Source organism: Rhinoraja longicauda, chromosome 17, assembly GCF_053455715.1.
Source record: "Rhinoraja longicauda isolate Sanriku21f chromosome 17, sRhiLon1.1, whole genome shotgun sequence".
Taxonomy (NCBI): Eukaryota; Metazoa; Chordata; class Chondrichthyes; order Rajiformes; family Arhynchobatidae; genus Rhinoraja; species Rhinoraja longicauda.
Genome location: NC_135969.1, coordinates 15,499,722 through 15,514,455, shown reverse-complemented (window position 1 = coordinate 15,514,455; position 14,734 = coordinate 15,499,722). Strand labels below are relative to the sequence as shown.

The 14,734-nt window shown below is 41.2% G+C and overlaps 1 protein-coding gene across 1 annotated transcript; it reads right to left on the bottom strand.

The window, feature by feature from the left end:
• Positions 1 to 1,762: 1,762 nt before the first annotated feature.
• Positions 1,763 to 13,367, bottom strand: glyctk (glycerate kinase). Its single transcript, XM_078414198.1, has 5 exons — positions 13,320 to 13,367; positions 10,392 to 10,822; positions 8,027 to 8,178; positions 6,997 to 7,172; positions 1,763 to 3,328 (listed from the first exon to the last, which is right to left on the bottom strand). The coding sequence occupies exons 2-5, from the start codon at positions 10,778 to 10,780 to the stop codon at positions 2,420 to 2,422; spliced, it is 1,626 nt and encodes a 541-aa protein (XP_078270324.1). The 5' UTR covers positions 10,781 to 10,822; positions 13,320 to 13,367; the 3' UTR covers positions 1,763 to 2,419.
• Between the last annotated feature and the right edge of the window lie 1,367 nt (positions 13,368 to 14,734).

The window sequence follows — 14,734 nt, the reverse complement described above, 5'->3', positions numbered from 1 at the left end:
AAAATGAACTGTGGCAGATGAACCATAATTGGATTGAACAGCAGGACCGGCTTATGTAGCCAAGTGGCCTATTCATGTTGTCTTGTATTCTTGTCCACTGATCTGAGAAATGGATTGATATTTTGGGCAAACCTTGTGAATAGACTTAACTATGGACTATTACCAGAATCTCGTGCATTAACATGGTAAAGCATCTTAATGTGTTCTATAGTAATAATAGCAAACTGAAGACAGAATTGTACAGTATACAACTAGGCCCTTTGGCCCACTATGTCAACCATCATGCCTATCTTTTCTAATCCCACATTTGCCTGTGTTAATTCCACATTCCTGTTCCCGTGGTTGTTCAAGTACCTGTCAAGATGCCTCTCAAATATTGTTATTGTTCCCACCTCTCCTAGCAGCTCATTTCAGATACCAACTATTGTTTTGTGTGAAAGATTTACCCCTCAAACTTCCTTTAAATCTCTTGCATTTCATCTTCACGTTTTCCCTCTAGTTTTAGATGTTCCTATATTGGGCAACACACTGTCCATCTACCCTATCCACCCCTCCCAACCCTTCCGAATTTGGCGGAAAGTTTCCGCTTTCTTATTTCATTTCCGCCATTCCGATTTCGCCTCACATTTTCCTGCAAAACAGTCGGTAATATAAATTTGACAATTCGGCCGCTTGAGATATGCCAGAACACTAGGGTTCCGCGAGGGGTTCCACGAGAAATCCCCCCGCCCTGGAAGTCTTCCCGAAAACCTGCGGCCGGGGCTCTGGAACTCCAGCCCAGCTGGAGCCAGCACATCTATCCCCATAGCCTATTTCCTTGGCCAGCTTTGCAGGCCAGTATCTCGGCCCCCTAGCAGCCAAGGTGGACCGTTCCGGTACCGTTGTACCCCTTCTCGGAGGCCGTGGCGTCCTTTGGTCAGGTAAAATGGATTAACTATTTTCTGGAACCAAGAGTGCCAGGAAATCAGTGGTGGTACTGTAATGAGTAAATATTAAATTTAAGTGCAAGATTATATAACTAAATTAATTAAGATGGGGTGAAAATATAAAACAGCAGAAAAGCCAATTACCACCTTTTTGGGCTGATTATCAATTTATGTGTGAATTTACTTCAACAAGTACTTCAATGTGTACTTCAATAAGCAAGATGACAGTATACTAAATTACTGCAATTAGTGGTCATATGTGGGCTTGTTTTCCCCAGGACAAGATCCAATGTAGAGCAGAAATGCTCATCCTTGCTAATCGTATGTAAATGCATTTTTGAGTCATTTTTGTGTTTAAGTTCATATTTGTAATTTTATTATACACGTAGAGCATATTCTTGGAAAATTCTTGGGTATTATAATAAAGTCTTCAACCTATTACATAATTTTAAAGTATAATAATCATAGGGAATATATTTAGCACGTCTATACGGCGCCAGTGTGAAACGACCTTTAGTGGTCAGTGGACAGGAGCTGTACGTGACAAATTTTTATGTAGAGGTTCCCTGAGAAATGAAAATTATTTCAAGGGTTCTGCAAAGGTAAAATGGTTGAAAAACGCTGTGCCAGATGGTATAGGGATGATCTAAATTACCGACTGTTTTCGGATGGTCAACATCGATGCGTTTTATTGTGATCCTTGTTAACACGGTCACAGACTCGCGCTATGAAATCCTTCCGTATGCTTAGTCGAGTCGCATATATCAACTCTTTCTTCATAACTTAAGTCATACATTATGACCATTGTTCTTTTATTCAATACAAGAGAATTGGGATGTGTAAGGAAAAAGCAAAATAGAAAAAACAAAACAATTTTTTCTTTCTGTTGTAAAAAGTATTTCCATTCAATAACCTTTCTATAAATAGCAGAATATACTCATGATAGGCCTGACATTGTACATGTAGACCCTCCAGTCTGAAGAAGGGTCTCGACCCAAAACGTCACCCTTTCCCTCGCTCCTGGATGCTGCCTGACCTGCTGAGTTACTCCAGCATTTTATGATACCTTCGATTTGTACCAACATCTGCAGTTATTTTCCTATGTATCTGGACCCTCAACCTTCATTCTGCCACCAATCTCAAGGATTCTATTTAATTTATTTCTGACGATTATACATAATAGAACGCAAAGAGCCTCATATCTTCTGTTAATCCAGGTCTGGTTTACATTAACTCGTGGTCAAAGTTCAACAAGTCAAAACTTTACACAAATCCCTGCTCCTTTGCCAATATGATCAGGATTGGAATAGAATTATATTGTGAAATTTGATTATCTTTATTCTATGCCATGTAAGGAAATCATGTAAGAACAATAAGTTCTAGAAGGGAAATTATTTCTTTGTCCATGTAATTAATGTGAAAAAGTTATAAGAGAAACACTTCATATTATTTTTTATTTTCTTTGTTTCCTCAGTTTAGCATTGATCTGATACTCAAGTTTCCTTTGGTTGGATAATAATTGCCTGTATATCCATGACATTGGTACTTGTCAGGCCTGTCATGATTAGATCTGCACCTTTGTTGAACTTGCTGAAGAAAGTAAAGGAATCATTGTTATTTAAGAAATCCTCGACATTAAGCCCTTCACGGAAAGCATTTTCAACCATTTCAGTGTAAGCGAATCCTCCAGCTGCTTCAGTAGGCCCATCTTGTCCATCAGTCCCTCCACTGAGAAAAACAATTTCATGTTTTGCAAAGGGATCGTGTAGAGTCTTTGACTTTGCTTGGTGCAGTTCCAAAGCCACACGCAAGGCCATCTCCTGATTTCGACCCCCTTTCCCTCTGCCCTGAAGTTGAACTGTAGTTTCACCTCCTGCCAAAAGACATAGTGGTTTTCCAGAGCTCAGCGTGTTCTCCAAGAGCTCCAAGCAGCTGTCCAATCGAAAATCAGGGAGCTCCAGGCTTCCAATGATCTGCAGCATCTCATCTTTCAGTGCCTGTGCACATTTTGAATCGTGCACTACCAGAACTGAACACGCGTATCTGATCAAAAGACTGAACAGTCTAGCAACAATTGTGACATCTCCACTCACTCCAGTCGACAGAATAGAGGTATTGTAACCTGAGCTCTCAGATTTACATTTAGCTGCCTCCAAGGCAATTGTATTTGACCCCACAATAAAATTAAAAACATGAGCATAATCTTGGGTTTCCTCTTGGTACATTCTTGTGCTAGGCTGAGAAAGAACTTCTTTCACATTTCCTGGCATGGATGATAACAAGTTATATTTTGACAAAATCTTACAACTATCTTCCTTACTTTGCTTGTTAGATATGGTTGGGCCACTGGCTATGAACTCCAAATTGTCACCAATGATATCGGATAGAATAAGGCTCACCACCTGTTAAACAAAGAATCACAAAGATATAAGGAACCATAGATGCTGGTTTACCAAAAAAGACACCGTGCTGGAGTAACTCAGCAGGTTAAGCAGCATCTGTGGAGAACAGGTTTCGGGTCGGGACCCTTCTTCAGACCCACAGAGAATTGTATTTTATGCTTCTTAATCCATTGGAGTCAAATCTGATAAACATATTCCATTACAAGTCTGTGATTTAAATATTTTTTAAAGAGTTTTTAATTCCAGAGATGGTCTCGAAAATTAAGATAATCTCTCATCAAAAATGCATGCAATAACTATGGCAATACTTTTCTGTGGAATCAGCAAATAAATGTAGGGCATTATTCATATATTCCTTTCAGTGAGTTAACAATTACTAAAGGTAGTAATGTTTGCTGCTTCCTAATGTTGAATTGCTGACTTAATCTATTATCTTGATTAAGTGGTGGTCAATCCGTGGAATTCTTTGCCACAGAAGGCTGTGGAGGAAAAGTTAGGGGATATATTTAAGGCAGAGATAGATAGATTCTTGATTAGTACGGGTGTCAAGGTTATGGGGAGAAGGCAGCAGAATGGGGTTTGGAGTGAGAGATAGATCAGTCATGATTGAATGGGCGAAATGGCCTGATTCGGCTCCTATTACTTATGATCTTAAATATACTTTGCGTAAGTTCCTGCATTCCTGATTATCCCTGTGCTGATTCTAGTAGGAGACGATGTCTATAAAATGGCATGTTAGGGCCACAAATAGGCACAGCGAAGATTAAAATATAAAGCAGCAAACAGGTCTGCTCTTGACTATCACCGTTGTAAGTCTCTCTGGAATTGTGGTCCAATGTTTTGACTACAAAGTGTGAGAATGTGTTCAGTTACATAGATCACACAAGTAAATATTCTGTTCAAACTCACTATCCAGGTTCACTCATAAATCACAGTGATTTGGAAAGAGGTGCTTGGAGCTCTTGGAGTAAATCAGTAGGTCAAGCAACATCCGTAGATGAAATGGACAGATGACGTTTTAGGTTGGGACCTTTCTTCAGACTGAACCCAACCTGAAAGATGTCAAGACTGTCGATTAGCTCCACAATTGCTGCCTGAATTCCTCTAGCACTTTATATCATAGTCAGAGTCAGTCATACAACGCGGAAACAGGCCCCATGGACCAACTTGGCCATGCTGACCAACATGCCCCATCTACGCTAGTCCCACCTGCATCCATTTGTCCCATATCCCTCCAGACCTATGCTATCCATGTACCTGTCCAAATGTTTTCTAAACTTTGTGATAGCAGCACATTCAATATACCTAGCAGGTCTTTAGGTAAAAAGGTTGCCCCTCAGGTTCCTAATAAATCTTTCCCTCCCCTCACCTTAAATCTATGTTCTCAATTCCCCTATTCTGGGCAAAAGACTCACCTCCTGCACTTGAAGGAATAAAGTCCTAGCCTGCTCAACCTCTCCCTATAGGTCAGGCCTCGACTCCTTCTTCTGGCTGCTTGGTCCATCTACGTACCACCGTGTGTGTAAAAAGGTTGCCCCTCAGATTCTTATTAAATTTTTATCCTCCTCACTTTAAACCTATGTCCTCTGGTTCTTGATTCCCCCACTCTGGGTAAAAAAAATTCTGTTCATTTATCCTATCTATTCCTCCCATGACGTTATATGCCCTCCGATGATCTTATACATTCAACTATATTTTACTCAATTTTCCAGCATCTGTAATTCCTTGTGTCTTCTCTTACAAGGCTGATGAGGAAATAGTATCTTTTGGTGATGGTGGAATAGAAAATAGGCTAAAAGTTGTCATTTACATCTCCTCAACTTCAATACACGAGTTTGGGGAAAACAAGAACTAATTTAGTTACATTTTAAGAAACTGTATGTAAATATTATAACTCAGTTATACTTCCCCTGATGTAATGATTTTGTTTTCTGTAAGTGATGAAGAAAAAGGTGCTAACTATTGCATATAATCCTGAAGAATTTTAATTATGAGCACTGCTTCCATGAATTAATGCATTCTCTTTGCCAATCAAAAATTCCAAGGGAACGTCACTGATTCCACGGGTTCGCGTGTTCTCTTTGACAAACAAAGACACATGGAGGACGTTGAATAGGTTTTTTAAATGAAGAATGGCTGGACAGTTCACTTGAAGTGGTGGGATTAGAGGCAGGGACAGGCACATCTAAATGGAGGTAAATATTACGGTTAAATGCTCGGATGGGGTCATAGCTTTGGAACCGATTGATTGAAAACATTATCTTCTACAGAAAACTTGACTGTGTCCTGAAGGAGGAAATGTCTAAAAGAAATAGAAGGTTAAAGCTGGTAAAAGTGATAGAGGATTTATGGGCATCAGTCTCTGTGGACTACATAGCTTTAGAATGGTTGGAATCTAGTCAATACTTTAAACTTTTTATACGTATCAAAGAAGAGAAAAGTGAGTCGCCTGCCAGTATGGAGGAGAACGTTAGTCTCTCGACCTCCATTTTGAATTCCTGAAAGTTAACCAGATCAATTCTCGGGTTGACGGGACTGACATATGATGAAAGAATGGGTCGACTGGGCTTACATTCACTGGCATTTAGAAGGGTGAGAGCGGATCTTATAGAAACATATAAAATTCTTAAGGGATTGGACAGGCTCGATGCAGGAAAAATGTTCCCGATGGAAGAGCTAGATAGAGCTCTTAAGGATAGCAGAGTCAGGGGGTATGGGGAGAAGGCAGGAACTGATTGAGAATGATCAGCCATGATCACATTGAATGGTGGTGCTGGCTCGAAGGGCTGAATGGCCTACTCCTGCACCGATTGTCTATTGTTGAGGGAGTCCAGAACCAGAAGTCACAGTTTGAGAATAAGGGGTAGGCCATTTAGGACTGAGATGAGGAAAAACATTTTCACCAAGAGTTGTGAAACTGTGGAATTCTCTGCCACAGAAGGCAGCGGAGGCCAAGTCACTTAATGTTTTCAAGAGTGAGTTAGATATAGCTCTTAGGGCTAATGGAATCAAGGGATATGGGGAAAAAGCAGGAACGGGGTGCTGATTTTGGATGATCAGCCATGATCATATTGAATGGCGGTGGTGGCTCAAAGGGCCAAATGGCCTACTCCTGCACCTATTTTTTATGTTTCTAAGTGGGGAGTGGAAAGGCCTAGATAGAGTGGATGTGTGAAGATGTTTCAAATAGTGGAAGTGTCGAGGGCCACAGGGCACAGCCTCAGAATAAAAGAAAGTACCTTTAGATTGGGGATGGAGAAGAATTTCTTTAGCCAGAAGAAATCTGTGGAATTCATTGCAACAGACAGCTGTGAAGGCCAAGGGTATTTTTTAAATGGAAATTAATGTGTTCTTAATTAGCACGGAGGCGTCAACGGATATGGGGTGAAGGCAGAATGGGGTTGAGAGGGTAAAATAGATCAGCCATGATCGGATGGTAGAGCACACGAGGGGTGGAATGGCCTAATTCTGCTCCTATGTCTTATGACCTTATGAACTCTTCCCCCCCCCCCCCCCCCCCCCCCACCACATTGTACACAGCTCGTTTTCTTCGGCCATTGACAAAAAAATTGCATATTGGGAGACAGCAATGTTATGGTACAAACCCATTCAAAGATTTATAATCAATTAACCTGAAATAGGAGAACAGGAAGCAGAAGGATACAGACCTGTGCGGGATAGGCAGTTCTGGCCAAACCTCCACCCTTCAGCAGAGAGAGTGACTTGCGAACTGTGTTGAGTTCCTGAATAGTTGCGCCTTTGGAAGCAAGTTGTTTTGTCAGATAATGTTTCTCCTCCAAAGTGACAGGGGGGATAGGCGCCGGCAATAAAGCAGATCCCCCTCCTAAAGAAAACACATTTACAGATTATTTGGACAATTATATAGTCTATTGCCTACTACTACTGCATAGTAAGATGAGCAAAGCATAATATTCACACAATTTAGGTTAGACATTGAAAAAAAAATTTTTTTTTTAAAGAACTTGTAAGCTCAAAGAATAGGAAGTTGTCACTTAAAAGGACTGAAATGTGTGAGCTGAGCTGTAATTAAGGGTTTAGAATTAGGTTTTGGTTTATTTTTGTCACAGGTATTGTGATACAGTGAAAAACATTGTTTGTGTGCTCTCTAACAAATCATACACAAGTACAACAGTGCAAAGAGAAATATACCAGAGTGCAGAATATAGTGTTTGGAACTTTATAACAGTTACAGAGAAAGTGCTAATAAAAAAAGTGCAATGAAGTTTGTTGGAAGATTGGGACTACATTCTAGTTGATGGGAGGACTGTTAAGAAGTCTGATAACAGTGCAGAAAAAGCTGTTCCAGATTCTGTCTGGTGCTTTCAGGCTTTTGTTTCCACCCGACAGGAGATGGGGAAGAGGGAATGATCAGGGTGAAAATGGTTTTTGATTATGTCGGCTGCTTTCTTGAGACAGAGTGAAGTGTTGTTGGATGGAGGGGGTTGAGGCTGTTTTTTGCAATGGACACCATTACTTCTTTTTCTTTCTCCAGAGAGGGTGCAAGGGTTCCCATAGCTGAGAGTCAGCTGGTCAGTTTGTAAGAAACTCCTGATGAGGTCATCATTTGCGATTCTGGATTGAGTAGTTTGGAGGGCTGTTTTCTTATTTTCTTTTGTCTGCAATTTTTCAAAGTTGCAGTGTGAATGGTTTGATAAAACACAATACTGTATTCTTTACCTGAGATAAGCACAAGTAACAGATCATTTTCAGTAAGTCCTTCTGCTAAGTGATGGATCCTTTTTGCTGCCTTCAAAGCATTCTCATCAGGGAGATTATGTTGGGCTCCTTCCTGTGCCTGGATCTTTGTTTGAGGTCTTAAAAGCATCTCCCTGTTGGTTTTTCACGAATGAGGCAGTTAAAAAATGGAGACAATCTGGAATATGTGACCAAGTTTGCTACTTGTCCATATATTTTGCAAAAGGTATACTTTGCAATGCAAATCTTTCTTGCATTGTTTCACTTCTCTACTGCATATATTTCCTGTTTTTAGGGCTTCAATTTCTTCTTGCCCTCCATAACTGTGCATATTTTAGTGCCTATAATTGGTCTGTGCTAGTCCAAATTAACTATGGAAGACACAACAAGTTATGACTAAACTGAACCAAATCTGATGTGAAAGCATCATATAAATTTAAGCACACGAGGAAGTTAATTGGCCCATTATACTCTTGCTCTGTAGGCTAATCTACATCTCTCAGAATAGTCCACAGCTCTGTGGATATGGATTCACGTTTCAAGGGTTTCTGCCTCCATTGCCCTTGCAAGCAGTAGAGTTCCAAGCCCTACCACTGGAGTGAATTATTTTCCTCATTTCCCCACTGGAAGGACGTACCCTTAGAAAGATGAGGAATTTCCTTAGTCAGAGGTTGGTGAACCTATGGAATTCATTACCACCGAAGGCAGTGTGGGCCAGATCAATGGATATTTTTAAGACTGAGATTGACAGATTCTTGATTTGTACAGGTGTCAGTGGTAATGGGGAGAAGGCAGGAGAATAGGGTTGAGAGAGAAAGATACGTCAGCCATGATTGAATGGCGGAGTAGACTTGATGGGCTGAATTGCCTAATTCTGCTCCTATAACTTATGAACACTGGTCAATATCGGTGAAGTCAATTGTAGCATGTCGACTACATTCATAGTTGGAATGGAATTGAAATACAAAACTAGACTCAGTACCATTTGATAAATTCAATGTTATTCTTCATTACATTGTATAAAGCTTGCAATTACAACGGAATATTAATTGCTTATGTTTTGCTACTGTACATTTATGCATTTATACTCTTTGAAAGTTATGATTACATTTCACCATCTTTTCAGGCAGCGAATTCCAAATCATAATGACTGGAACCATAAAAAAAATGTCAATTAGTCTCAGAAGTATGAAGTTTAGTCGTTGTTTTATTGTGTGTTTAATATTGTATCATTCTTTTAAACTACACTTCCCTTTGCACCCATCGTATAGTGGAAAATGTCTAAATCTGTTAAGATGGACCTTAATGTAGCTCCATTCAGGACCTTATTGTAGCTCCCTACCAGACCTATTAACCAGTTTACAGTAAAAAACACAAATGGCGTTAATGCTGTATAGACTCCTTAAGCACGGTGAGTCCCCTTTTCTGATCCTATCTGAGTCTGTCACTAAATTGAATTGAAAGATACAGCCTGGAAATAAGCCCTTTTCTTATCCCATCTCTGTCTAGCTAAATGAAATTGCAAGATATAGCTTAAATTGAAGCCTACAAACCTGCATGTTCTTTGTGACACGGGAGGAAACCTGAGTACCCAGAGGAAATGCACGTGGTCACAGGGAAAATGTAGTAACTCCACACAGACAGCACCCAAGGTCAGGATCAAACCTGGGCCTCTGGCCCTGTGAGGCAGCAGATCTACCAGCTGCTCCACTGTGCCACTCCAAGTGATTAGAAATTAGTAATTAAATCAGAGAAAATCACGTTTTACTGTGGATGCATTTCATTAGTTGGCATGAACGCCAGCATCCTCACAAACTTCTACAGATGCACCATCGAGAGCCTGCTGACGGGCTGCATTACAGTCTGGTACGGGAACTGTTCTGCCCACAGCCACAAATCACTACAGAGAGTGGTGAAGACAGCACAGCACATCACTGGCAACTGTCTCCTGGCCATTCAGGACATTTTCTACCATATTATTTTTAATATTGTCTTTTTACCTATTTTTAATATTGTCTTTTTACCTATTTTTAATATTGTCTTTTTACCTTACTAATGTCATTTTTTATAATCTTATTTATCCTTGGAATATTACTGCTGAGGTGACCTTTTGTCTTGTCAAATACATTTCATTGTACCGTTGACCCTGTGCCAACCTTCATATGACAAATAAAATTTATTATTATTATTAAAATTTATTATTATAGATTACAAATTAACCAGTGCAGGCATGCTCAATATCCAAGCATCCTTTTGCGTGACATTCCTTTTAGGACCTATTGGGGATGGGACATTAGAACTGATGGTTAGCACAAAAAAATCTACGTGATAATTTTCCGTTTCTTACTCTTTTCCAGCCAGCCGAAGAACCTTCTGAATTCCAAGAGGAACACTGATCACTCCTTGGACCAAGTGGTCTCCCAGTATCTGTTCCACAGCAGCTGCCATTCCCATCACAGCCTTCCCAAATCCAGCAAGATAAACATTATTATGGACTGGGAAAGACTGATTTTGTATTAGTAGCCTATTTCCTTCCATGCAAATATTATTCTTGATTATGTTTTGAGGCAGAACGCTATTGATTGCAGTTTGAAATATCTCCAGACATTTCTGCTTAAGGGACAATTCCCTGGTGATTACAGAAGCACTCATTTTAAGTCTTTTCGGTTGCCAGTTCTTGGAAATTAGTTGATGATTGGAACGAAGCCACAAGTATCTTCTAAATGAACAGACCATCCTTATTAATGAAGCACATTGATTCCTTGGAATGATTTCATCCTGCCAGAAAACGGATGTGGATTAGAAACAATTCAATATTAAACACAGATTGCTTCCACTATATGTCATTATATAACTATGACTGTTGTTTATACCAGTTGCCAGACATAGTTGTATCTGTAATCACTCATTAGCTGAGTCAGAATGGTGTATAATTGGAGTTAACCTAGAGGATGGTCTAAATTCTGGAACTCAATGTCATTGTTCGGGTACCTTCAGCACTACACTGCCATGGGAAGACAAGTCATTATCTTCTCAAGGGCAATAATCAATAGCTAATAAATGCCAGGCTTGCAAATAATGCCCCATTTCCAGACAATTAATTAAAAAAAATTGCAAAGTACAGCATTTAGCCAAACTAGTCTTCATTAAGTTGAGCTCACAGCATCTTTATAACCATCCCTCAAATCGACATTACTTTTACCGCATTATCCTATTTTTTATCTTGCCTCCAGTTGTCAACCCCCCTCCACCTCCCTCCCCTCTTTCAGTCTGAAGAAGGGTCCCAACCTGAAAATTCATCTATCCATTTTCTCCAGAAATGCAGCCTGACCCACTGACTTACTCCAGCACTTTGTAGTCTACCTGTGGTATAAATCAGCATCTGCAGTCCCTTCTGATTACCGTTCTTCTTCACTTGTTTAATTAGTTTTGTCTTAAATATATTTATACGCTATGGTACCCTCAGTTGAAGGAAACTTCTGCTAATATCAGAGGAAAGTTAACTTGATTTGTTGCATCAATTAAAATTTAGATGAGCAATATGTTCTAAGCAGGGTTGTGCTCAGGAATTTAAATTTGACTGCTTCTGGAAGGGCTTGTTACTACATATATGTTGTACATATAAAGCAAGTGTGAGTATTTTTCATCTGCTTAATAATTACAATGCCAGGTTGGAGGGGAAATGGAGGCTGAGCATGCCTATGCTGCCCTCACCCCCACATTGCACATCACTATTTAAAACAAAGGAGACACCTAGGCTACAAGATAGATTGAGAGATCAGAAAGATTAGTAAGGGTGTTAAGGATTATGGAGAGAAGGCAGGGGAATGGGGCTGAGAGGGAAAGATAGATCAGCCATGATTGAATGGCGGAGTAGACTCAATGGGCCGAATGGCCTAATTCTGCTCCTCTGACATGGACATGAAAATATCCTTAACCTATCAGAAGTCTATTCGAGAGTCTGATAACAGTGGTGAAGAAGCTGTTCTTGAATCTGGTGGTACATGCTTTTGTTTTTGTATCTTCTGCCCTGTGGGAGAAGGAGAAGAATAAGCAGAGTGCGTGCTCCTTGATTATGTTGGCTACTTTCCTGAGATGGCGTTAAGTGTAGATGGAGTCAATGGGAGAGAGGGGTGATGGAGAAGGCTGGTTTGTGTGAGGCCGGGGTGTGTCCACAAATCTCCACACTTTCTTGTGACGCTGGGCAGAGCAGTTGCCGAACCAAGCTGTGATGCCTCTCAATAGGATGCTTTCTACGGTGCATTGATCAGAGACAGTGGAAATGTGTTGAATTTCCGAAGGAAGTAGTGGCATTGGTGTGCTTTCTTGGCAGTAGTATAAGTGGTTTTCCCAGGATAAATTGTTGGTGAAATTGTTCACTTCCATAAGGAAAAACAGAAGGACAGATTATTAGTAATATTATAGATCTCCTCGATGGTAGGGAGGTCAGTATGTCTATGATAGACCTGGTGGTGTCCACTACTTTTTGTAATCTCCTTTATTCATGGGCTGAACCAGGCCATGATGCAACTGGTCAGTATGGTTATAAAGCCAAACGTGGTAATATTAAGGCAATTACCAAAAGCTTAGTTGAACAAGTTTTAAACGCTGTATTCCAGCAGGAAAGAGTGACTGAGGGAATATCTGAAAGCACCACATCCACTGGGAGAATGATTAACTTCAGGGATACTCAGTTGGAGGCCCCAGTTAGAGAAAAGGAGATATCTAGTAGAGGTGAAAAATTGAGTAGTTTACAGTAACAAAGAGAGAGTATTTTATTTTCAATGACTACAATTAAAATAGCTGAAAATCATGAAATTAAATCCCTCTTGACAAAAATATTAAACACACTTCCAATAATACGTTATTTAACAATGATACAAAACCACAGAAGATTAAAAGGCACACTAGTTACAAAGTAACCAAGTTTGCATCTCCACCTGATGTCAATTCTAAAACCAGCAGTTAATGATTGACAGAACATTGGTCACCAGCAAAATTTTACTTTGGAAAAGCATTGCGATTCCAAGTTACCACAACCTAGCCACATTTATGCAACTGCACATTAAAATATCAACACGATCTCGCTTCTTTCCAAGGAGAAATCGATCGTTGTTCAGTGATATTGACAATTTGGCAGATTGGTAAATTAAGAGTGTAGTTCACTCAACGCTTTCAGCTCCGTCCGGGAAGCGGGTTGCCTTTCCGACTATTGTGGGCCGTACAGTGGATTGAATCTGGTATTGAAGCGCAAATGTCGCTTCTGTCCACTTACCTGATCGCGAGGAATCTCCAACGAAGAGTCAACTTCAACAGCGCAGGGCAGCACTCAACTCACTGTCCAACGAATAGCATTGTGGGCAGTCATGAACCCCCGCCCCCTTCTCTCTCCCCCTCACTCCTCTTTTAATCCTCCATAAGGGAAAGCACCCTTTCAGACAACTAAATGAACGCACCTCCCTCCATTCAAGAACAAACACGAGTATAGGATAGAGATGTATAGGATAGAGACAGAAGGGAGTGCAGATACTGGTTTACCAAAGAAAAACACTAAATGTTGAAGTAACTCAACGGGTCAGGCTGGATAAATGGAGAACATCGATCGGTGACATTTCGGGGTGGGACTCTTCTTCAGGTATTTAAATTGAATTTTGTGATTAAGGATTTTTTTTTATATAGACCAATTAACCTACAAAACCGCACAACTTTGGGATGTGGGAGAAAACTAGAGCACTGGGAGGAAACCCATGAGGTGGGGAAGGAGAATATGCAAACCCACATAGAGAGCATCGAGGTCAAGATTGAACCCGGGTCTCTGGTGCAGTGAGGCAGCAGTTCTACCAGCTGGCGAATCTGGGCTCGTTCTCCATGGAACAGAGGTGTCCGATGCAGCAAATGATAAAGCTGTTTAAAATTACAAAGGCAGGAGAGTCTAGAAGCAGGGAACAGTCCGAGAAAGGTTCCTACCCAAAACATCACCTATTCCTTTTCTACATAAATGCTGTCTGAACCGCTATGTTGCACCATTACTTTGTGTCTGTCCTCTACCTTGAGGTACTTTGTGTTTTCTCATGACTCCGGCATCTGTAGTTTATTGTGCCTAAAAATACAGGTGATTGCATATTATGTCCAGATGCGGGGTTTCGACAATTCCTTTCTCCCTCCACAGATGCTGCTGGACCTCCTGAGTTTCTCCAGCAGATTGTTTGTGAGTCTGCAGACGCACGAGTCTACAGGTGCTCAGAAGCAAGAAATACATTGGCAGATATGGTGACGGAGGCAGACTCTACTGGAAGCGTGCAAAGGGAGGCTGGCTAACGATCAGCAAGCGGCGGTGACTACAGGTTGCCCCCACATAAGGAGGTGCCTACTCCACCAGCCTCCTACCCCGTCTCCCTGGCAACCTCAACCGCCCTAGTTCCCCTGACAACCGCTGACCTCTGCCCCGCCCGTCACCCTGACAACCTCACCCCCTCTGACAACCCTGTTCCCCCGGACAACCCCCTCGCCCCGTCTCCCTGACAACCTCCCCCTCCCCCTCCCCTGACAAACCCCATCCCCAGCCAACCCCCGTCTCCCTGACGACCCTAGCCCCTCCCTGGCGATGGGCGGTGGGTATTCTGGGCTGTGGCGTCTTCCCGCCAACCAGCGCCGTGCTCCCAGGATGCGCGGCGCGGAGACGGCGTGTGG

Coding starts and splice junctions, on each gene's coding strand:
- glyctk (XM_078414198.1), bottom strand. CDS start 10,780: ATGGTCTGTTCATTTAGAAGATACTTGTGGCTTCGTTCCAATCATCAA. Junction 7,173..8,026: donor GTTACTTGTGCTTATCTCAG/GTAAAGAATACA, acceptor TGTTTTCTTTAG/GAGGGGGATCTGCTTTATTG. Junction 3,329..6,996: donor GAACTGCCTATCCCGCACAG/GTCTGTATCCTT, acceptor TTTGTTTAACAG/GTGGTGAGCCTTATTCTATC.